Source organism: Gadus chalcogrammus, chromosome 18 (assembly GCF_026213295.1).
Source record: "Gadus chalcogrammus isolate NIFS_2021 chromosome 18, NIFS_Gcha_1.0, whole genome shotgun sequence".
NCBI lineage: Eukaryota > Metazoa > Chordata > Actinopteri > Gadiformes > Gadidae > Gadus > Gadus chalcogrammus.
Window position 1 is genome coordinate 18,460,653 of NC_079429.1, and position 22,469 is coordinate 18,483,121.

The following is a 22,469-nucleotide window of genomic DNA, read 5'->3' on the forward strand; positions in this document are numbered from 1 at the left end:
TAGTGGCCATGATCATCCAATGTGATAATGAGACGGGAATGAATCATCTTCTGAGTCGTTTTGAGGGATTATAGAGGGTTATTGGGTTGGCATCACGAGGTCCTCTCTTCATGGGTACCTGAATGATTCTGTCTGCTGTTTTCAGGCTGGCTTCTTCAAGAGTCAATACAAACAGATGATGGAAAAAGCTGGCACTTCTGGTGAAGGTGGAGAAGGTGGAGATGGTGGCGGAGATGGTGGCGGAGAAGGTGGCGGAGATGGTGGAGAAGCACCGTGAACCAGGCAGACCACCCTTCCATGCTAAGATGCTCATTTGAATGCTTCAGTCCCATAATTCCCTCCCCACATCCCATATATCAATGATTTTGTTTATTGTACACATATAAAATCTAATGATTACACCTTTAGGATAAAACTCTTTTGGAAAACCATTGTAATTATCTTGTAATAATCTTTTTTGATGTAGAACATTCGTTCCTTTTGGCCAGACAGGCCAAATGTAAATACAGTATAACTAAAAATAAATCATCCCCCGCATTTAATACATTTGTGTTAATAATCGTGAATAAAAAAATATTTTATGGGCTGTTTGAATGTTGATTGACAACTAATTTGGTCCCGGGCCAATACGATTTAAAAATAGCATATTATACCACCAGGTGTGAGTGTGATTAGCCGTAGCATTAGCATACATCTAGGTGGACACGCCCATTTGTGAGGTCAGAAGAGGCAGATTTTCATAACGGCTTGTAACAGCTAATCACACTCACTCCTGGTGGTATGATGTCACCTTTAAAGCAAATGACGAAAGAGCAGCAGTTAAAGTTCCGGTCGTGGATCACGGAGCATTTTGCCACCATCCCCCATTCGAGGTACGTTTGCTTGTATTTTGGGGCGGTGGGGTAGGTAAAAGGGCCCACGTTCCCCTTCAGGACAGGCCACGCGTCTTGACGATGCTCTGAATGCCGTACGGGGCTCCGACCTGTTCTGATCCATGGTCACAGCAGCTGCATGCTGCCAGGTCAGACCGCATATAACCAAAATAAATCATCCCATCATATCACTCATTTAATTGTTGCATTACATCCCACCCTCTATGGGACTACAACCACCATGCATATTCAACAGAAATGTTTTATATACTTTGTATTTTACATATCAAGTGATCTGAGGTCACTGTGACTGGACCCATCAACTCTGTAATAGGGCTCACTCTTAAGCAGTGAACCTATCCCCCGCGAACACCTCGTCTACCAGTGTGCATTCACCGCCAGTCGTCATGACGACCATCTGACCACAGAGGTTTTTGTGAACGCGTGGCGTTAGGAAAAGGTCAAAGAAAACACCATCTTAGTCAACATCATTCAAGGACGCAACCTTTAACGAATGGATGACATTTGAGGCTATAGGCATTGCATAACTTTATTAATGCAACAACCTTTTACAAAGTCTTCAAAGAATGTAGATTTAAATCAAGAATCAACAGTGTGACGGATATCATGTGACCGGTTAGTCTCCGATCAATTTCTTCATTACCCCATAACTCCCATAACTAACACTTTCTCCTTTACATCGAAGACCCACAACACACCAAAAACATTTTATAGGCAAATTCAATTCACTCTTGATATTAAAAAAAGGTAATCAATGAAAGACCAAACTCCGGAAAGTCTAAAAGATGAGCCAAGGGTTGAATCTGTGTCTGCTGCAGAACCCCCCCCCCCCACACACACACACACACACACACACACACACACACACACACGCACACACACACACACACACACACACACACACACACACACACACACACACACACACACACACACACACACACACACACTCTCTCTCTCTCTCTCCAGAACCGCTACCAGACCTGACCCTGAGGCCTCACTGGGCCTCAGGGTCATGAGCTCCGGTACTCAGAGCCAGAGGGGAGCTCAGTCTGGGGGGGGACAAGGAGTCAAATCCAGATAGAAGATTGGGTTTCTTTACATTCTTGTAACCAAAATGGACTTGCATGGACTTGAAAACCCAACTCTGGGCTCAAAAGGAGGAGGGAGCTTCAAGTCATCCCCAGTCTTTAGATTTAGTGATCCTGGAGAAGACACTTTAACATTGGAATCATGACAATTTAACCAAAAGTCAAAGCGATGTGAGATTTTATGATTTTAAACCAGCATCACTCGCTGTCACACTAAAAGAGGTAGCATATACCCACGTACATTCATATTCCTCTGGATTAAGGGTCATTATTCCGGGCAGGGCCTTCTTAATATTTATGCAGGATTCTCAGAAAAACTAAAAAAGATTAGCTATCTGGTTTTTGTAAAGTGGCGGACACTGTCCTTACAAAACGTGTTCTATTAGACCTGATGAAATAATGAGTGTCACGCAGGAACCCAGCAAACTCCAGCAGGGGGTCGAATAATGGTTGGAACAGAACATGGACTCGATTGCATTGAAGTGAATCATTCTTTACAGCAGTTGAAGAGCCGGTCTTCCAGCCTCTCCGGACAATGAGACCTGTGATGTGCCCCCCCCCGCGGTCAGGTCCTGAAGGGCTTAGAGTCCCAGGGGGACGGGGTCTGCGTCCCAGCGTTGGGCGGGCCTATTGGGCTGGCCCCGGGGGGCACAGCCTCCGGCCCCCTGGTCACAGGAGGAGCCAGCAGGGCAGCAGTGCAGGGAGTCAGCGCAGCACACAGCCTGAGAACACAGTGACATCACATCCTGTAAGCAGCGTGACATCACATCCTGGAAGCACCGTGACATCACATCCTGTAAACACTGACTTACATAAACAACACCAAAATGTCACAGTCAAGTAAATATGATTTTACCGACACGTCTTCCACGGTTTTGATAATTATTTCAGGCAGGGCTCCCTTGAAAAAGAGGCTTAAAGGTCTCAATGGGACATCTAGATAAATTAAGTTTAAATAAAAAAATTTAAAAATAAATAATTTCCAGAGCAGAGCCAAAAAACCAATTACTTTGATTTCAAAGTTGAAATTGAGTAACCTACTCGTGTCCCCGATACATAACATGGCTGTAGTGAACGATTTACTCTCTATAGGTTTTGTGGAAGGATTTTGTGTTTTATAGGGGCATGCCACATTAGATCATAATCATAGATCCTTGCATATAAGAGCTACATACCATCCATTTAAAAATCAATGAAGGAATATTTTTGTGGGGAACAATTACATTTAGGACTGATGAAATAGGGATCTAAAAAATATTTACTCTCTTTCTCTTCATCCAACCCTTGAGATAAACATTTGAATAGACCCTTTTCCGCAAACTAAACTTATCAAGTGCTTATTTTAAGCGCGGTTCCAACAGATACCAACAGACATTAAGAGAAGTTGACAGCTGCCAAGAGAAGTTAGCTGGGACTATTAGAAGCTCTGACAGATGCTAGGAAAATCCAGGATAACCAACAAGAAGCGATCATGTAGAATGCTTAATGATGCTAACATGTCAACAGACACTAAGAGAGGCTAACAGATGATAACGACATCAAACATCACTAAGGAAAAGCAATTGGAAGCAAACAGATGCCAATACAAGCTAACAGATGCTAACGTCAGTCCACTGAGGCTAACAGCAGCGAGGCGCTACCTGGGCCGAGGGGCAGCACGCCCACACTGTGGGCGACGCGCGGCAGCAGGTCTCCTGCTTGGAGCAGCGGAACTCCCCCACATCGTCACATGGAACATCCTCCTCCACAGCGGACGGCCTCAGCATGGACCGTACCACCTTGCTCTGAGGGCGGCTGCGGGGGGTTCGGTGGCGCAGCTGCTTCTCGCAGGTCCCACTGTGCATGTTGCAGGTGTAGCCCTGCGGGCAGCAGTGCTCGTGGTCGTCGCAGCATACGGCCTTGAAGGGGAAATGAGGAGCGTAAGTAGACATGTACTGGATCACACACTGGTGGGGGTACATTGGAGACCAGTGCAGGCCTTCGGCTAGAAGCTAGATGAAGTGTGATGAGATGTCATGGTCTTGTTTACACATTGTCTGATCAGTGTTGCCATTTTTTATTTTCACTATTGGTTCTTCGCTATTGGTTCAAACCAGCAAGAACTCGCTGGTTTGCGTGATGACGTCATTCGTGACGCCACCAAGCCTCATTGGCGTTCGAGGGATATCCGGGCGAAGAAGAAAAAAGGTGGGAAACATGAAATCAGCAGACGCAAGGGATTGGGATTGGGAAGGGGCGGGGCTGGAGAGGAGGGAGAGACCTGTGTGCTGTTCAGAGACGAGGAATAACACGAAAAAAGTCGCCAGACGCACGAAAAGGTCACCAGATTTGCCACCGGTCAGTCGCTGGAGATGGCCAAAAGTCTCTAATGGCGCGTTTCAACTGCAGGGTGCGGTACGGTTCGCAAAGGTGCGGTACGGATTGCGTTTCCACCGCCAAAAGTGGGCGTGACCCGGACTGAGCCGTGCTCGTTTTGCCCTCGTCTGCAGTACTCCTCCGTTGGGGTTCTGTGTGTCACACATTCCCGTACGCAATTGGACATCTATGCAGATTGGACAAAATAAAATGAATCCTACTAAATACTGTCACTACACTAGAGCCATTCTGTCTGGAGTACAATATCAAAACTTGGCAAGCCTAAGTTCATACCGTAATTGACAGGCCTACTATGTGCCTTGAAGAATACATCGTCCAAATGTAAGATGCATCTTTAGATGCATCAGTCAGTCACATGTCTAGATGAGCTATATATTCTCAAAACTAAAAAACAAGATCAGAGAGTTGACAAGAACACCTGATGGCATGGTTTGATGGGCTGGGGGGTGATGAAAAAGCAAATTGAAGCACTGCTAGCGCGTCCGTCCAAGTTATACATGTCTTATGTCTGCTAATCTAGAAAAAAATCAAAGGGCCTTTACGAATTCCATTTTTTGCATAGGAAATTTTCTTTCCCATGGAGATGACCCGGAACTGCTTGAAGGAAAGGTGTTTAGAATTCTAAAAATGCTTAGGAAAGAAGCATCGACGCTTCCTTTAACCGTCCTTTAGCATAGGTTACTCCTGAGCAACCTTTGCGAAAGGAAAGGAGATAAATGGTATCCCATAATCCTTTATGGCGGCAAAATTTAAAGCAACATGCCACCGACGAAGATTACTGACTTTACGCAAAGACGCACGAGAGACGCGATAAAGCAGAAGAATAGAAGAGAAGAAAATACAATTGATAATGAAATTAATAATAAATTAAATAATAAATTAATAATAATTGATATTTTCGTTGGCCAAGTCCGACCAAAGTGATTCTCACTCTTGGCGACAACCTGATTGAAGTCAATACGACAAGAACGCATGGATCAAAAGCAAGGGCGTAACCATGGTTTAGACCAGGGGTGTCAAACGTACGGCCCACGGGCCGGATCAGGCCCGCGAACGGGTTTAATCCGGCCCGCGAGATGATTTTGTGAAGTACAGTATTGTAAAAAAAAAAAAAAAAAAAAAAAAAATTTTTTTTTTTTTATAAAAATCCTTCCTAGCATTACATGAATTGCATTGACTGGCACTGACTAATTTGTTGTACATTGAACTACTGGACAATTGTGTGTAACTGGAAGTCGCTTTGGAATGTAACGTAAAATGATCTGCTATTTTTCAATGAAAGAAACTGCTGTTCTTAATGTGTCCACTAGAAATCGCAATAGCAATTATGTTAAGCAAGCAAACTTTATACCGGGGCTGAGCAGGGAGCAAGTATAAACAGGTAGTGCAGCTAGCCCGGAGCTACCTTGTCGCTCTGCCTTATGCTACGGCCACACCAACCGCGTTGCTCGCAGTGGATACCGCGAGTACCGCGCCTAACCTGACGCTTGATCGGTGTGTGGTGGTTCAACGCTTCCACCGCGTCACCGCGCCACCGCAGCTAGATGAGTCCATGTCCATGCAAGTGAACGGAGCGTTCCCTCTTCGTCATAACTATCAAACCAAACATCCTTCACATTCACTGAGCAAAAATTATGAAATTAAAATGCACATTTCTCGCTAAAAATGTTTCCATAAACGCATTTAATGGCGTAACTATAACTATTTCCACCCAGAATAAAGAAAGATGTCGGCCGTGGCTGCGCTGGAGTCCGAGGTAGGAAACCCAAACGCCGCGTTTGGGTGCATGATAGAGTTTAGATCGGGTTAGATTAAATAATCTCTGATATAAATAACACTAATCGGGTTAAATAACTTCACATGGTGTGTCTGGTGTGTTTCCAGCATTCGTAGTGTTGATCAGCAGAGAAATAGTCCGCCAGGCTGCGTTTACGTGCGTAATTACGTGCAACTTCCGCGCCTAAAGCCCCCAACGCAACGCTTCAACGCGTGTACCGTGCCTAGACCAATGGTTCCCTATGCAAAAATGCCGATTTTCAACGCCCCTACCGCGAGCAACGCGGTTGGTGTGGCCGTACCTTTATACTTCCAACATTATGCGCTTTGGCACTCTCATTGCCCCAAAATGTCTCTGTCAAAAAGACGAAAAGTGGACACAGTGCAGAGTTTTACAAGAAAAATGGTCATCGTACTTTTTATTCACGGAAGTAAATGGGAAACCTGTGTTTGGTGTGCTCACAGCATGTTTAATTTTACAAAATTATGCCATATTTTTACCGGTCCGGCCCACTTGGGAATAGATTTTCCTCCATGTGGCCCCTAGGCTAAAATGAGTTTGACACCCCTGGTTTAGACATTGGGGGGGGTCCAATTTTTTATTATTATTTGTTAAGTGCATTGCCTACAATTCTATATTTATATATGAAAATGTGGACATTTAGAACATAGTTTCGAGGACTACATTGACCATTTGAATTCACATCTAAAGGAATAGTGTATGTAATGTAATGTAATAATGTAATGTCTGCCCCGCCCCCCCCCCCCCCCACACACACACACACACATACACACACACTTTGTTTTGGTTAGCTGCTTACTGACCTTAAACACACCTACCAATTACAATTATGCTCTTCCAGTAGTACTGTAGCAAAAAGGATTGCTTCCAATGGAAAAATACCACATACCCATGACCACATGTCATTATGTTATCAGAAGAACAGTGGCTGACCTTCGTGATCATTTTGGTCTATATATTCTGCTTGTATTAGAAGTAGGCTACTTTTATGTATTGCTGACATGTAGGCCCAGGTTATAAACAATGTTGTAAGGCTGTCTAGTCTCATATTCAAAATTCTCACCTTATCACCTGCATGTCCAGAGCATGTCCCTGTCTGGCCACTGCTTTCAGCATGCCTGTCAAGTTACTTACTGTCTGAAAAAAACTGCGTATGCTTGGCTGTTGGTCCAGTTTCTTCTGCTTTTTAGGTAACCTCAAATCCTCCATTACTCAACTTTACTTTCTTGGCTCTCACTGAAGAAAGAGTGTGGGGTAACCATGACAACGCAGAAAGTCGCGAGGTGGTTTCAAACTAAATTGCACAAGTGTACAATTAGGAGGGGGGATTCACACACTCAACAAACAGAAATAAATTGAAAATAAATAAGACATAACCAGTGATGTTGATAGGTTTTCAATGTAGTGAGTCCCCGGGACCCACAGGTGGCGAGTTGGGTGTGTCCCTGAGAAATTCAATGGGTCCCGACTCCCCAGTTAAAAAAATGTGTTTCTTTTTTATTATTATTCTATTTCTTAAATTAAATTAATAGTGTTAAACTCCTTGATGGGTGTATGATATGGTTAGAGCTGGAGTACTCAACCGTTCATGTTTAACACTAGAAACGCCGGGCCATTTTTACTTACTCCTAGCGCCGCAAGAGGGGTCAAATGACCCCTAAGTCATTTTAATGAGAGGCTGTGCATTTGCACATAATGATCACTAGGTGGCGCCAATGAGCTATTACCGCGCGAGCGCCACATTTGTTTGTGTGTGTGTGTGTCACAAGCCTAGTCCTCACGATTTTGTCATAAATGTACATATATTCAATCAGAAGGATTGCAAAAAAATCCTGTTTGATTTGCTCATTCGACACGAATGAGCACAGCATCGAGCAGTGGAAACGTGGGTTTATTTACTATGAAGTTCGTATTTTTAATTGTTGAAATGAAATCAGCGGTGACGAGCTAGTTGTTTTGGTAGCGGCTAAATTAGCATGTCGCGATACCTTGTACAGGGGATCACGTCTGCGCCGAGTAGATGCGCAGAGGGTTGAAACAGCGCTTGTCCGATCTGCTCACAAGAAGGTTTCTTTGGCCAGTTACTGTGATTAAACACGAGTTGTTTAATGTTCACAATGTATCGTTTTTCATGGGGAAAATGAGATACGTCCCCGGGACGCATGGATAGTGAGTTTAGTGCGTCCTTTCAGATTTTAATGCGTCAGGGACGCAGGACGCGTACCTAGCAACATCACTGCATAACAAGAGACCGATCCATTGACAGGGTTCATAAAAAGTGAACATATATTTTACATTTTATCCTGCTGTATATTGGGGGGGACAGGTTAGTATTTTCTCAACATTGGGGGGGACACGACCCCCTCAAAGAATGCGTGGTTACGCCCTTGATCAAAAGAGCGCTAGTTGTAGACCAACTTCGATAAACGGTAGTTCCACCGTGGAGACGCTAGAGGTCAGACTTATTCCCCGTCGCGCAATGACGTCGGGTAGGAAAAGTGGAGTCGGATTCATTTTAAACAGCGCTGTCTTTTCCTATGTTCGAAAGGAAGCACCTTTTCATCACTACTTGACCCGAAGAGGTTTTCCACAATGGTTAAGTTAAGGAGGCATAAAGGTTAGGAGATTTGGCTATTCGTAGAGGCCCCAAGTCTGAGCCACGGGGAGTATTCGTGCCCACCCTCAATAAGTACGTGAAACAGGAGGCCTTGAAGTGAAATGATACAAAACAGAACGTTTCTGAAAGACGCTGAAATTGCTTTTGCCGAGATGAACAGTGTGAGAATAATAAGGAGTATTTCTCAAATACAAACCCTATTCTAGTATTAAAATGCAATTATTAACCCTAAAAAAGCATGATATGGGATCTTTAAGGTACTTTAAGGGTGCACTCACACTAGGCCATCTGGCCGTGGCCGTTTTCACACCGTGCTCAAATCTGCCAGTGTGAGTGTGGCCAGTCTGGCCAGGCCAGGCCAACTTGGCCACTTGGGAGAGGTGTGCTGCTACGGTACGGGCCGCCACGGTACAGATGCTAATGAGCTGACACTCGCACACGCACGGCTACGCAACCTGAGCTGGATGACGTATAGTCCATGCGACGACCATGGACATAATAAAGGCGACGAGCCTTCTCCCATTAAACGGTAAACATGGCGTCAAGCGGTTCAACTGTTGGTTATCGTTGGTCCCATAGAGAAGTCGAGTGTCTGTTAGCCATTTGGGCAGACGATAAGCAACAGACTCAGCAAAGTGCGAACTGTGTTCTCTGTGTTGTTGTCCATTGTTGTTAAAACTCTGACTGGCGGCAGACTTTATTATGGTCCATGCTGCGGACGCTTGGTGATGACGTGTTACGACGTGATGACGTATGTACAAGAGCCTACCGTGGCCAGGCCACAGTTGCGACGGCCGACGGCCAACGGCCAGATGGCCTAGTGTGAGTGCAGGCCAGAGAACAATGGGGCCATTTGAGCACGGTTAGGTGTGAAAACGGCCAACGGCCACGGCCAGATGGCCTAGTGTGAGTGCACCCTACGAGACCAACCCCAGTGTGGGGGGGCTCACCTTCACCAGCGGGCAGCAGCCCCACTCCCCCGTGTCCAGCTTACAGCAGGTGGTGCCCGACGCACAGCTGCTGGCGTTGTCACACTTCACATCCCCCAGCATGCCCCGCTGCACGGCCCTCTCCTTGGAGAACCAGGGCAGGCGCTGGAGCCCCGCGGCGGCGCGGGGCTTGGCGCAGGAGGCTGTGCGGGCGTCGCAGGTGTAGCCGATGGGGCAGCAGTGTTCTCCGTCAGCACAGCACACCGCCTGGGGGGGGGGGGGGGGGGGGGTACGCAGTCATTCAGCAGCAGATGGAGGAGAGAACCATTTACAATTTTACATTATGGGGATTTTGAGATTTTATCCCAAGTGACTTACAACAATTCATTCACACACCGACGGAGGAGTCAACCACACAGGGCGACAGCCAGCTCGCCAGAAGCATTGAGGGCGAGGTGACACTCAGCTAGGAGGAGCCTGGGATCGAACCAGGAACCTTCCGATTACCAGTCAACCCGCACTACTTCCTGAGCTACTGCCGCCCCTAACTAGACTGTCCTGTCCTCCCACAGTGGCTCCATCTGGATCTAGTTTTGGAAAATGGTTGCAACTCAGCCCACCAATAACCCCTCTGACCGACCCAGGTCCTGAAGACCCTCTGCTGACGGCTGGGGGCCGAGGGGTGAGGGCCCCATGTTAACCCTCCCGTGTTCTCCAGGCCCTCCCAGTCTCTGACCTTGGGTAGGGGGCAGCAGCCCCACAGGCCGCTGCTCTTCATGAAGCAGCAGGTGGTGTCCCGGGGGCAGGTGGTGCGGGCGTCACACTCCACCCTGGCAGGGCTCAGGCCGTCCCGGGAGGGCTCCTCGGGGTCCGCCCGGGGCAGGGCGGGGGTCTTCCGCACCCAGGGAAGGCTGCTGGCGCCTGGGCCGTCGCGGGTCTGGGGGAACAAGGGAGTGAAGTGAGGAAGGGAGGCGAAGCGCTCCACGCCTCGAGGACTAAGATCACACTCCACAAGCTCCTGATGGCCAGCGGCCGAGGTCTGGATGGAAGGGGACCCGGTGGGGTCCAGGGTGTGGGCTTTAACCCATTGAGTTTAAACTCATAGAAACATACTTCGGTTTACAAATGAAGAAAGCTGTTGTCATTTGGATTACGTTGGTTTGGGAATGTCAATCAGTGCAGTGATCTGAGGAGAAGTGCTTCCAGAGGTCAACCTGTAGCTTGAAATAGTTTGAACTTTGAGCTAGGGGCAAGTTGCTATCCCGGGCATCGCGGACTGCTCTGATTTTCCAGAATATAAGTATATGGGTATAGGTGTAGTGTAAAGGGATCAGGTTCTGACCTGTGGTAGGGGCAGCAGTAGTATATTAGCAGTGTTGGGAAGGTTACTTTTAAAATGTATCCAGTTACAGAATACATGCCCAAAAATTTAATATGTAACGTATTCCGTTATATCACTCAATCTGAGTATTCTCAGATTACGTTTTAAGTGGGTGTCTGTCCAAATTCCCAGACAGTCCGACAATTTGCTGCTAGTTTTGGAGTTAACGCTCAAACAATAATTCCCATAATGCGCGCGGCTGAGCGGGTGCCTGTTACGTCCAAAGAGGCATATGCTTTGTAGAAGTGGATCGGACCGAGGTGTGTTCGCTTTCACATCACAAGCGAACCGTACCAGGGTTTGTTTGGAAGCGAACCGAGACCAGCTGCTCAGGGAGGTCTCGGCCGGCTGATCCGAAGTGAGGTGGTTGCATTCACACCAACGCAAATGTACCGAACAAAGGGGACCAAACTCATTTAGTGCGCACTAAATGCTGTAGGTGTGAAAGCACGAGTAAACTGCTGAAACAGAAGTATCGTCATGTAATCCATTGATTTCAACAATGTAACTGTATTCTAAATACCAACTATTTAAATTGTAACTGTAACGGAATACAGTGAGCTATAATTTGTATCCTGAATACGTAACGCCGGTACATGTATTCCGTTACTCCGCAATACTGTATATTAGTATAGTGACCGGCGGTAGGCGGTAGCAGTAGCAAAAGTAGTACAGTATATTAGTATAGTTTATAGTCGCATTTCTCATCGCTGCTCGTTACCGTGGCGACCTCCTCGGCAGCGGAGAAGCTGAGGGCGGGCAGTTTGGTCAGCCAGGGCACAGAGGGGGCGTGGCCCCGGGCGGGGTCACACCGGGACTGGGCCAGGTTACAAACAGTGGCGTGGGGACAGCAGTGTCGGTGGTCCTTACAGCACACCGCCTACAGGGCAGGAGGAGGAGGGTTCACACACCAAAACCAGGGCCCTCATTATCAACATTTTGTAGAAGAACTCCAATCCTAAGCAGGAAAGGGAATAATACGTGTGTAAATTGTACCTCCCCCAAGGAGTGGTGTACCTCCCCCAAGGAGTGGTGTACCTCCCCCAAGGAGTGGTGTACCTCCCCCAGGTGTGGTGTACCTCCCCCAGGTGTGGTGTACCTCCCCCAGGTGTGGTGTACCTCAGGCATGGGGCAGCAGGCCCACTCCCCGGCGGTGGTCTGGCAGCAGGTGGTTTCGTCAGCACAGGCCACCGTCTCGTTGCAAGGGACAAGGAGTCCTGGAGACAACAACATCCATCAGGCCCTCCAGGGTTTACCACTGCCTCAAGTCATGCAGAAATCAAGCAATGCCTGGGACATTCCACAAGCTTGCATATTTGTCAGATTGTTAAATATGATGACATGCTTTGCTGTAAACTTGGCTTCGGAGGAGACAGCACGCAGAAGTGATGGGTAGAAGGTTTTGAATGACATCCAAGTTCAGCAAGTATAGGTGCTTTGCTTCTGCTGCAGCACATATTGCATGTTCTAGAAACTGGATGATTTATACAGTACAGGGTAAATTTAAGACTTTTAAAGACCATTAGGAATGCAATTTGAATTCCTATTTAACCTCCAAACGGTCAAAAACGGTATGAAGGCTATGAAGGAAAATCCCAGAATTACTTGTAAAGTAAATAAATGTATTAATTCACATTCAAAAGAACATTACTAGACAGAACTGTGAGTACGCAAGAGTTGCAGTAGAATATGTGATGTGAAGAATATGTATTTGTGATTAAATTGTAGACAACTCAAATGTCGGTAGTTAGTGGTTAATCTAACTGTTGTAGTCGGTCGCTGTATGTCTGGTCAGAGAATGTCTAAAACGTTGTAAAAACAGCTAACCAGTCTCACCACCCACAGCCAAAATGTTCCTTAAATAGTAATGGATTACTATCATTACACAAACCAGGTGTATTCAGGCCGTCTCGTGGTGTAGTACCAACTGTAGGTTCTCTGAGCATTATACTTTAGTATCCGAGAGCGTGATCGAATCCAGCAAATTAGTTTTTTCTTTTATAAGAAAGAAGAATCACGCGTCACATAATCAGAAACTAAAGGTACGTTTTGGGCATTTTGACTAATATGCTGACGTGAGCTCTGCTTCATCTGGGTAAATGTGCTTGTACTGCCATGTGCACGCGGTCGGGGACCAGATATCGGGGGAACCGAGTTGTTGATAGTGCAGTTTGGGTCACGCTGGGACAGGACTTTGAATACTGAACAATATTGGGTGATGGCAGGCAATGCCGGGGGCTTCTTACAGCGGTTCATGTTTTTCTGAATTTGCATGCGACTAATGCCTTTACATCTTAAAGGTTGTATCAGTGATGTTGGGTGACGTCTCTTCTGTTGGTATTTGAAGCGAGATCTGTAATTCTGTTTCTATAACTACCATTTGTTGATTATGCCTTTTCTCTGAGACCCCTGGGATGGTCAAGGGTCAAAGTGTCCAACTGAGAAGTCACCACTATGAGACCCCAAATTACATTGTCAATGATAAAATAATTTATTGTTTACTTAATAGGACAGAGTTTCCTGTGTTCTCATCAAGGAGAAGAATGCATAAGGGGATCTCTGCTCCCTTGTGATCGCTATACCTCTGGCACAAAGGTTAACGTTGGATAACGCTGGGGACAAGTAGAGTGGCTAGACAATGCAAGGAATGGGAGATAGAGCTTACATGATGAAGGGGAAACAACATGATTGATTTTTCCATCATACATGATGTGTGGAGCAGAGCTGTTCTCAGCATCTCAGACCTGTGCTACTGTATAAGAACCCCGTGCCTTTGCCAATGCATTGGACATCTCCTTGCGAAGCTAATAGAGAGGTGCAGGGCGAACTCCCATCTGAGGCCTCGGATTACTGAATGTTTGTTGTATGATTGTACATGGTTATTACTCAAATAAACCAGCCTAATTGTTCTAAGTTCGGATGACTCTTTAGTTAAACAGTTTAGACAGAAACGATTGACATGGTTCCTGAATTCCCAGAACCAGTTTGCCCCTCCCTTCCATGTTACATGCATCCAGTAAAAACCATCATGATCGCAGCGCAAAACCCCACAACACCACCCCTTGTCGGTGATTGGTTGGAATACTATTTATTTTGGTTTTGATTAGTTGATAGTAGCATTTGATTTTTGTTCAAGTGAAATAATCAACGTTGATTAAAATGGAAAGTAATCAGGTTGGTTTGTTTTAATAATCCAGTATAAGCTTGTTTTTTATTCCTTGTATTATCTAGCCATCCCATATATATAAGCTAGAGCTATCCAGCCCATTTAACCTTTTGCCTGACCCTAACCCACACATAAGGATATCTGCTTGGCGAGAACGCAGGTTGTAAATATCTCTTCCCTTGACGTAAGGGGAAACTGCCATCCAGAGAGGGGGTGAAAGGTACTCCCCTTCTCCTAAAGACAACGGAGGGTGAAACCGTGTTCCCTCTAATGTAAGGACACCAGCCCTCTGGGGAGGGGGTCCCTCTATCTAGGGATAGAACACAGCATAGGTGGAAGATTTAATTTACGCCTAAAATAAATGTCACGTTTTAAATGACCATCTAGTCAGTGCATTATCAGTTGGTAGTCCTGCAGCACTACAGGGCCGCAGAACCACAACTGATGAATACCTGGGTCAATGTTTGAAGTTAATAAAATGAAATTGAGCAAAGATAGAGTTCTAGTAGAGGTGAAATATAAATTTGATGACACACACACACACGCACGCACACACGCACTTCCTCTGAAACCTTCTCTTAGTTACTATAAATTAACACTGGTTTATCCAATTATGGTGGCTTTATGCAATCAAACAGCATTTTTGTGACGAAAACAACAGTGTTGAGACATAGCTTTGGTTGTAAAGGTAAAAGTGATTTTCAATTAATTTCTTCTCTAGTTCTGTGATCTCTCATATCACGTGAAAAATCTTGCGTGAAACACAAAATTTGTTGCTTCCTCTTATTTTGCCTGGGTTTGAAATTGTCTTTTGTTTAGCTAACAATGGTAACGGTAGACTAAAAGCTGAGAATAGTATCGTGCCAATGGTCTCACATGACTTGGCACACAACCTCCTCAGGCGTTTCGGCCCTTCTCTGGAGGAAAACATTTAGTTGCAGCCGCTTGCTTCCACCCTGTGGCAGAAAAAAGAATAGCAGCTCATGGCACATTGGTTTGGCCTGCTTAACAAGTTGCTCTCTTTTTATCATGGTTGACCTGCAAACCGCAATGTTTGAGGCGTGGTTTGAACGGTTAAAAAAATAAATGGATATTGCCCAACCCTACAGGAAATGCAGCCCGATGGAGAGAAGCGATGTCTCTCACGGGTTCGAGACTGACCTTTGACCTCGGCCACAGCAGAGGAAGTCTTTGCAGGTGCGTAGGTGAGGAGAGGCAGGTGTGTGTCGGAGGAGAGGCAGGTGCTGTGGACCAGGTCACAGGTGTACCCGTCGGGGCAGCAGTGGAGGTGGTCCGAGCAGCACATTGCCTGGAGGGAGGAAGGGAGGGAGGGAGGAAGAAATACCAAAACCAAATAAGGTCAAACGGGTCTTCGTGTCTATCAATTAATTATTTCTGAACAATTCTACTTAAGTGCTTTTCAAATACAATCAGAGCTTGAAATGAAGCATGCCCGATCGCATCAGACGAGTCTCATTTCACGCATGTGCATCAAGTTTTTTTATTTAACTGTATTTGATCCATCTAGGAATATAACATAAAAATTGAGCGGGTCTTCTGGGACCTCTGGACGTGCAGAGACCACACAATCAGTAAGGGCGACTCTCCGCCTCATTCGTACTGGTCCGCTCTGCAGGACCAGTGGGACTCCACTCCTGAACCACAGACTGTCCGTCTGATACACGGGCCAGAGAAACTCTCTACATGGGAGACAACACGCTGCAACGCACTCTCGGTGCGCTCCTCCTCTATCAACAGCTCATCACTAAACTGGTTTATAAACAGGCGGGGGCCAAGTTATGGATGAAATACTAGTTAATCCTGTCGATTGTCCTGCCTTTTTAAATCAAATTAATATTTGGCTATATCCAAATGTGTTTTAATGAAGCCTGTAGCCTCAGCGATTCGTTACGGCAGCATAACCCCTGACTGCAGATGCAGGGGTCCCGAGTCATTCCGAGGACTTTTAAAGGTCCGCTTACTAATTCAATCAATCATTTGACAAACTATAAAAACAATCAATTATTGAAGAGAATTAAAAAAAGTGTTGCCTTCTTTCATAAAGATAGTAGGTCCGATAGCTGACAGTCGACTCAGCTGTTTAGCTCACAAAGAAAGGCAAAAGTAGTCAATAATACAAGACTTCTAACTTAAGAAATAAGTAACGTATAGAATACTAGCATTCCAGCAAACTGCCACATTAGCACATCAGAACATTAGCACGGTAGCACGTGACTCACGTTGGGCATTGGGCAGCAGCCGTAGGAGCCGTTAACCAACTGGCAGCAGGTTGATTGTTCGTGACAAATAGTCAGGCTGTCAGGACAAACCACTGCCAAAGAGGAGAAAAGGCACATTACAATAAACATTAATTGATCACATACATCGTGTAACCTTCATTACTTTAGCCCTAGGTCATTTAATATTCAGCTGTACATAGATGTTGCATGTGGGTGGATTCCAACTCTCTGATCATATCTTTATTAAATCTTATCTTTCCCCATCAAGAACGTCTTGGAAGAAAGGGCTGGGACACGGGACCACTCATTTCAGTTCTCTCATTAAAGGGCCCAGGAGGAGAGATGAGCTCTGCTTCCACACAGGAGCCAGAAGGAGGCGTCCTCTGTAGGACCTAGCAGTAGGTTTCCGTGGCAACGGGGATGAACTCACCGTCGTGGTTGGGTGCGGCTGAGATCTTTGTAGCCAGCGGGAGCGCCTCCCCCTCCCCAGAGAGGCACCTCTCATGCTCCATGTCGCATGTGGTGTTGGCAGGGCAACAGTGAAGCTGGTCACTGCAGCACACCGCCTGCTCCCAAGTCACATGACGCACACAGCAAAGACAGGGTGAGTGGAACAGCCCAACGTTTGTCTGGCCCGAGATGTACAGGTCACATGGCTCTGGGTAATGGGCTGCATGTGAGGCTGTGTGACCAGACCAACCGTTTCAGATGCTACACATGCCTTCCATGTTTAGGATTGTACTCGTCTGGAGTAGAAGAGCTAGCGGTTTAATATTGGTGGTGCGATAAGTACACTGATTCTGCTGCCGTTGGAAAGCTCTTTAATCGTGATAAAACACAGAGGCTGAATCTTGTTTTCTGGACCCTTTTACACAATGGGTTATTTTGAAGCTCTGTTGGCCCATTGGAGCTGCTCTACTATATTATTACTTAAGGCACTAAACCTGACGGGTTTAGGGACCAAAAGTTCAATGTATTTCCATTTCTCTTAGAATAACAAAAATAAAAATGAGTATTTTTGCAAAATAAAATAATTGGGAAATTTGTCGAGATGGAAAAAATATACATATGATGCTGGTGGGGGTCAAGGGATGGTGAGGTTAGCGGGGGGTCAAGGGGGTGATGGTGCTGACGGTGCTGTTTGTGGGGGTGATGGGGGGGGGGAGGTGGTGCTGACGGTGCTGTTTGTGGGGGTGATGGAGGTGGAGGTGGTGCTGACGGTGCAGTTTGTGGGGGTGATGGGGGGGGGAGGTGGTGCTGACGGTGCAGTTTGTGGGGGTGATGGTGTGAGGGGGCTGACAGTGGTACCTCTGGGTGGGGACAGCAGCCGTAGCCTCCAGTGGACAGCTGGCAGCAGGTGTACCCTTTGGGACAGCGGCTCTTCCCCCCCGGACACGGCCCTGAAGCCGAGTCGACCTCTGCTAGACACATCACGCATTCTACCGTTACCGACTGGTATCTACTGGTAGCGCTCATAATGGTGCGATCTGAAGACGTGGGCATTACTTGAATCCATGTGGTTATATGTACTTTGTATTTAAGCTAGAGCTGTCAGTTAAACGCGTTATTAACGGCATTAACGCAAACCAATTTTATTTATTTTTTGGGCTCAAAACAAAGAAGCAGTAGCCTGACTGCTATGTTCAAGGCATATCTTTGTATGTTCATCGTTTAATTGCATTATAGGCTTTTTTTTTTATACCGTCCTTTGATCAGTATATGCCAATGTTGTTATAAATAAAAAAACATTTGCACAATTTAAGCCGATGCACTTCTCCATGTTGATAAGAGCATTAAAATGAGAAAAATTAATGGGACAAAGAATTCAAGGGATATTTAGCATAGAAAAAAAATTACGATTAATCGTGAGTTAACTATGGCATTAATGCGATTAATCGTGATTAAATATTTTAATCGCTTGACAGCCCTAATTTAAGCATAATCAGCATGCTATGATTGTTAATGAATATAGTTGCATAAACTGCGTCGTTATTGCCCATATTATCCCTGATCAGTGTATTTGGGTTTTGTTAAGCCAAAGCTTTGGTTTCATGAGAACAGCTGAGGTGTTGTGGTGCGCTGGCAGGCGTCCCACCTGTTCTCCTGCGAGCAGGTAGCTTCTCCAGCAGGGGGACGGAGCCCAGGCCCGCGGACACACAGCGGGAGTGGCTCAGGTCACACTGGGTCCCCTCGGGACAGCAGTGCTGCCTGTCTTCACAGCACACCGCCTGTGGAGCGGACAGACGGACGTTAATGTAACGTATACACTAAGGGTGGGAACCACAGGGTACACGGGCCACCATACCGATAATATTGTGATACATCTATATATATAGATACGTTGGATATTGGATGTATTGTTAGAAAACCCTATATCGATTCATCACGATAGATGTCCAACGATGAATAAAAAAACTACTGAGAAAGTAAAGTGCTGGATTTCTGCCTTTATTGATGGTACATAATTCGTTTTTCAGTAACTCGTCTTTGGTGGGTGGACTTCTGTTTAAGTTTCCTTGATTCATATGTTGAGCGCCACCGCGAGGAGCAGGGAAATCGGTTTAGAACGCCTTATTTTATTAATTACAATATCGATATTTGGGGCGATACTTCCTGTCTTACTCTTCAGGAATAAAGAATAAATATGCCAATGTTTCCCACAGGATATTTAGAGACTATGATGGGGGGCTCGCGATCCTCTAGGGTCCGGGGAATTGCCCCCTGGGAAGAAATATTGAATAGATTGAATTTAAATTCATCAATCGGGGGAATTTTGAAAACCAAAATATGACATATCAATTACTTTTCTGTATCTTTTTATTTGTTAAATATTAGACTGCTGTGTTTAACCCAAACCAAGTAACACAGATATGTTGAGTTTGTCTTTTTTTTATAACTATGGCGGCAGAAATTAGACTATGGCGGGGTGCCATAGTCTCGTCAATGTCTGGGAAACACTGGATATGCTAAATAAATGTTTTTTTAAAAAAGGAAAATATTATATAAATATTTGGCGCCAGTATATCGATTCTCATATCGCACGAAGAAGGGCCACAATAATGTACCGTTCACACTGGACCCAGAGTCTGATAAACATTAATGTACCGTACACACTGGACCCAGAGTCTGATAAACATTAATGTACCGTACACACTGGACCCAGAGTCTGATAAACATTAATGTACCGTACACACTGGACCCAGAGTCTGATAAACATTAATGTACCGTACACACTGGACCCAGAGTCTGATAAACGTTAATGTACCGTTCACACTGGACCCAGAGTCTGATAAACATTAATGTACCGTTCACACTGGACCCAGAGTCTGATAAACATTAATGTACCGTACACACTGGACCCAGAGTCTGATAAACGTTAATGTACCGTTCACACTGGACCCAGAGTCTGATAAACATTAATGTACCGTTCACACTGGACCCAGAGTCTGATAAACATTAATGTACCGTTCACACTGGACCCAGAGTCTGATAAACATTAATGTACCGTACACACTGGACCCAGAGTCTGATAAACGTTAATGTACCGTTCACACTCGACCCAGAGTCTGATAAACATTAATGTACCGTTCACACTGGACCCAGAGTCTGATAAACATTAATGTACCGTTCACACTGGACCCAGAGTCTGATAAACATTAATGTACCGTACACACTGGACCCAGAGTCTGATAAACATTAATGTACCGTTCACACTGGACCCAGAGTCTGATAAACATTAATGTACCGTACACACTGGACCCAGAGTCTGATAAACATTAATGTACCGTTCACACTGGACCCAGAGTCTGATAAACATTAATGTACCGTACACACTGGACCCAGAGTCTGATAAACATTAATGTACCGTTCACACTGGACCAGTCAGACTTCAGAGTCTGATATACGCACGTTGTTGATCTTTACTATGGTCGTGGAATTGAGTACACATTCATTATCCAATGACTGCCATTGTCCTCATTTGTGAGGGGCTCAACGTGTGGCCTCATGCAGTCCCAGGGAGTGTACCTTGACCATGGGGCAGCAGCCCCACGTATCGTCAGGGAGCTGACAGCAGGTCGTCTCATCTGGACACTCGGACTCCTTGTCGGGACACATCACTGCCTTCACCGCCTGACACACACACACACACACACACACACACACACACACACACACACACACACACACACACACACACACACACACACACACACACACACACACACACACACACACACACACACACACACACACACACACAGATCGTTCTTGTTGCCATGCTTTAAACGGGTTAAGACGAATAAGTGTATTTTTATGCCTTTGTCAGTAGAAACTATGCTGCAGTAGAAACTGCTGTATGGGTCAAAATCATGGACATCATTTGGACACAGAGCTCCACGCGGCGGACACAGAGCTCCACGCGGCGGACACAGAGCTCCACGCGGCGGACACAGAGCTCCACGCGGCGGACACAGAGCTCCACGCGGCGGACACAGAGCTCCACGCGGCGGACACAGAGCTCCACGCGGCGGACACAGAGCTCCACGCGGCGGACACAGAGCTCCACGCGATGGTTTTAAGATTCTGTGTTGCCATACCCAACTTGTATAGTAATGACGTACCCTTACCGACATTGTAACTAGCACTACTGTTCTACTGTAATATAGAACTAAATACCCTTAACCACATTGTAACTAGCATTATTGTTCTACTGTAATATAGTACTAAATACCCTTAACCACATTATAACTAGTATCATTGTTCTACTGTAATATAGTAGGACCACACCGTGACCCTCATCAGAACTAGTGCTACTGTTCTACCGGTACTCCTACTCATTATTCCTGTGTTGTCACTAACATGGGCTGGAGGCGGTGGAGGACAGCAGGCGGCTGCTCCGTCAGGGGAGGTGCAGCAGGAGTCGTTCCACTCACACCGGCTCCCATCTGGGCAGGAGGTCGCTGAGCAGACTGCCAGCAGGAGGAGCACCAGCCATGAGCCCTGCAGAGACTGGACAAGAGGAGGAGGTGGTGGTGAACAATACTTTACACACCTGATTTCATTTAGTTTACATTAAAGATTGAATAACTGAACAGCTTATCTCGGTGAGAAAGATAGGAAATGTGATAGGAAGTGCAAACACAACTTGTAAGAGTGTGTGTGTGTGTGTGTGTGTGTGTGTGTGTGTGTGTGTGTGTGTGTGTGTGTGTGTGTGTGTATTTAATAGTCTTTTATTTCCAGCTACAGAAACTGAAAATAGCTATAGAAACTGAAATATCCGGTGATATTGTTTACTGCGAAGAAACAATATCAAGTGTTAAGACTGGGCTTAATCTGAGGCAAATCAAGTATGAACACACAGAGTTCATCTTACCATTGGACCAGATGGTTGCAGCATAATTGGGCAATTCAATAGGCCTCCGGTGCAGCCCACGTCTTCCTGGGAGGAGATAACGACAGCTTTCTCAAACAGTGGACTGTGGAAAATAGGACCTTGGAAGAAGGCTGAAGAAGAGTAGACCTTCTGATATGAACAGAAACACAATAGACAATAGCCACATGTAAATTATGAAAGGACTGCATTTATACAGTGCTTTTCTAACCAGTGGCAACTTAAAGCGCTTTAAAATACATGCATATCATGCGAGGCGACAGCCAGATGGACAGGAGCAGTGAGGGTCCGGCGTCTTGCTCAGGGACACCTCGACACTCAGCTAGGAGGAGCAGGGGATCGAACCAGCAACCTTCCGGTTACCAGTCAACCCGCGCTACCTCCTGAGTCGCATGCCGCCCTTATGTGAATGTGTGACATGTGAACAAGTGGTGAAGGAACAGCTCACCTCGTCGTTGGGTACGCTGGATCAGAACCAGGACGTTACAGTCAAACTGCAGCAGGCTGTGAGTCGCTTTCCCTTCCGAGACCGGAAACAGTGAGGTATACAAACCAGGGATCACGTGACAGCCCGCCATCCCCCATC

At 46.0% G+C, this 22,469-nt stretch overlaps 2 protein-coding genes across 5 annotated transcripts in view; one reads left to right on the forward strand and one right to left on the reverse strand.

Moving 5' to 3' along the window:
• LOC130371312 (integrin alpha-M-like) overlaps positions 1 to 612 on the forward strand; it is a 34,451-nt gene extending 33,839 nt beyond the window's left edge. The window contains exon 30 of the mRNA XM_056577046.1: positions 146 to 612. Within this exon, the coding sequence (XP_056433021.1) occupies positions 146 to 277 (132 nt within the window). The 3' untranslated portion in view covers positions 278 to 612. The remainder of the gene's footprint in view (positions 1 to 145) is intronic.
• A 230-nt stretch (positions 613 to 842) lies between these two features.
• Positions 843 to 22,431, reverse strand: LOC130371313 (progranulin-like). Of its 4 annotated transcripts, none has more exons than XM_056577049.1 (15): positions 22,332 to 22,425; positions 21,866 to 21,931; positions 21,352 to 21,501; positions 20,518 to 20,622; positions 18,587 to 18,719; positions 17,800 to 17,912; positions 16,922 to 17,057; positions 16,492 to 16,583; positions 15,413 to 15,560; positions 12,205 to 12,302; positions 11,807 to 11,965; positions 10,441 to 10,641; positions 9,726 to 9,971; positions 3,625 to 3,882; positions 843 to 2,706 (listed from the first exon to the last, which is right to left on the reverse strand). In XM_056577049.1, the coding sequence occupies exons 2-15, from the start codon at positions 21,887 to 21,889 to the stop codon at positions 2,566 to 2,568; spliced, it is 2,004 nt and encodes a 667-aa protein (XP_056433024.1). In that variant the 5' UTR covers positions 21,890 to 21,931; positions 22,332 to 22,425; the 3' UTR covers positions 843 to 2,565. The 4 variants fall into 4 exon arrangements, with proteins under 4 accessions (XP_056433024.1, XP_056433025.1, XP_056433023.1 ...); XM_056577050.1 differs by having other exon boundaries at positions 21,866 to 22,012; XM_056577048.1 differs by having other exon boundaries at positions 21,866 to 22,015.
• Between the last annotated feature and the right edge of the window lie 38 nt (positions 22,432 to 22,469).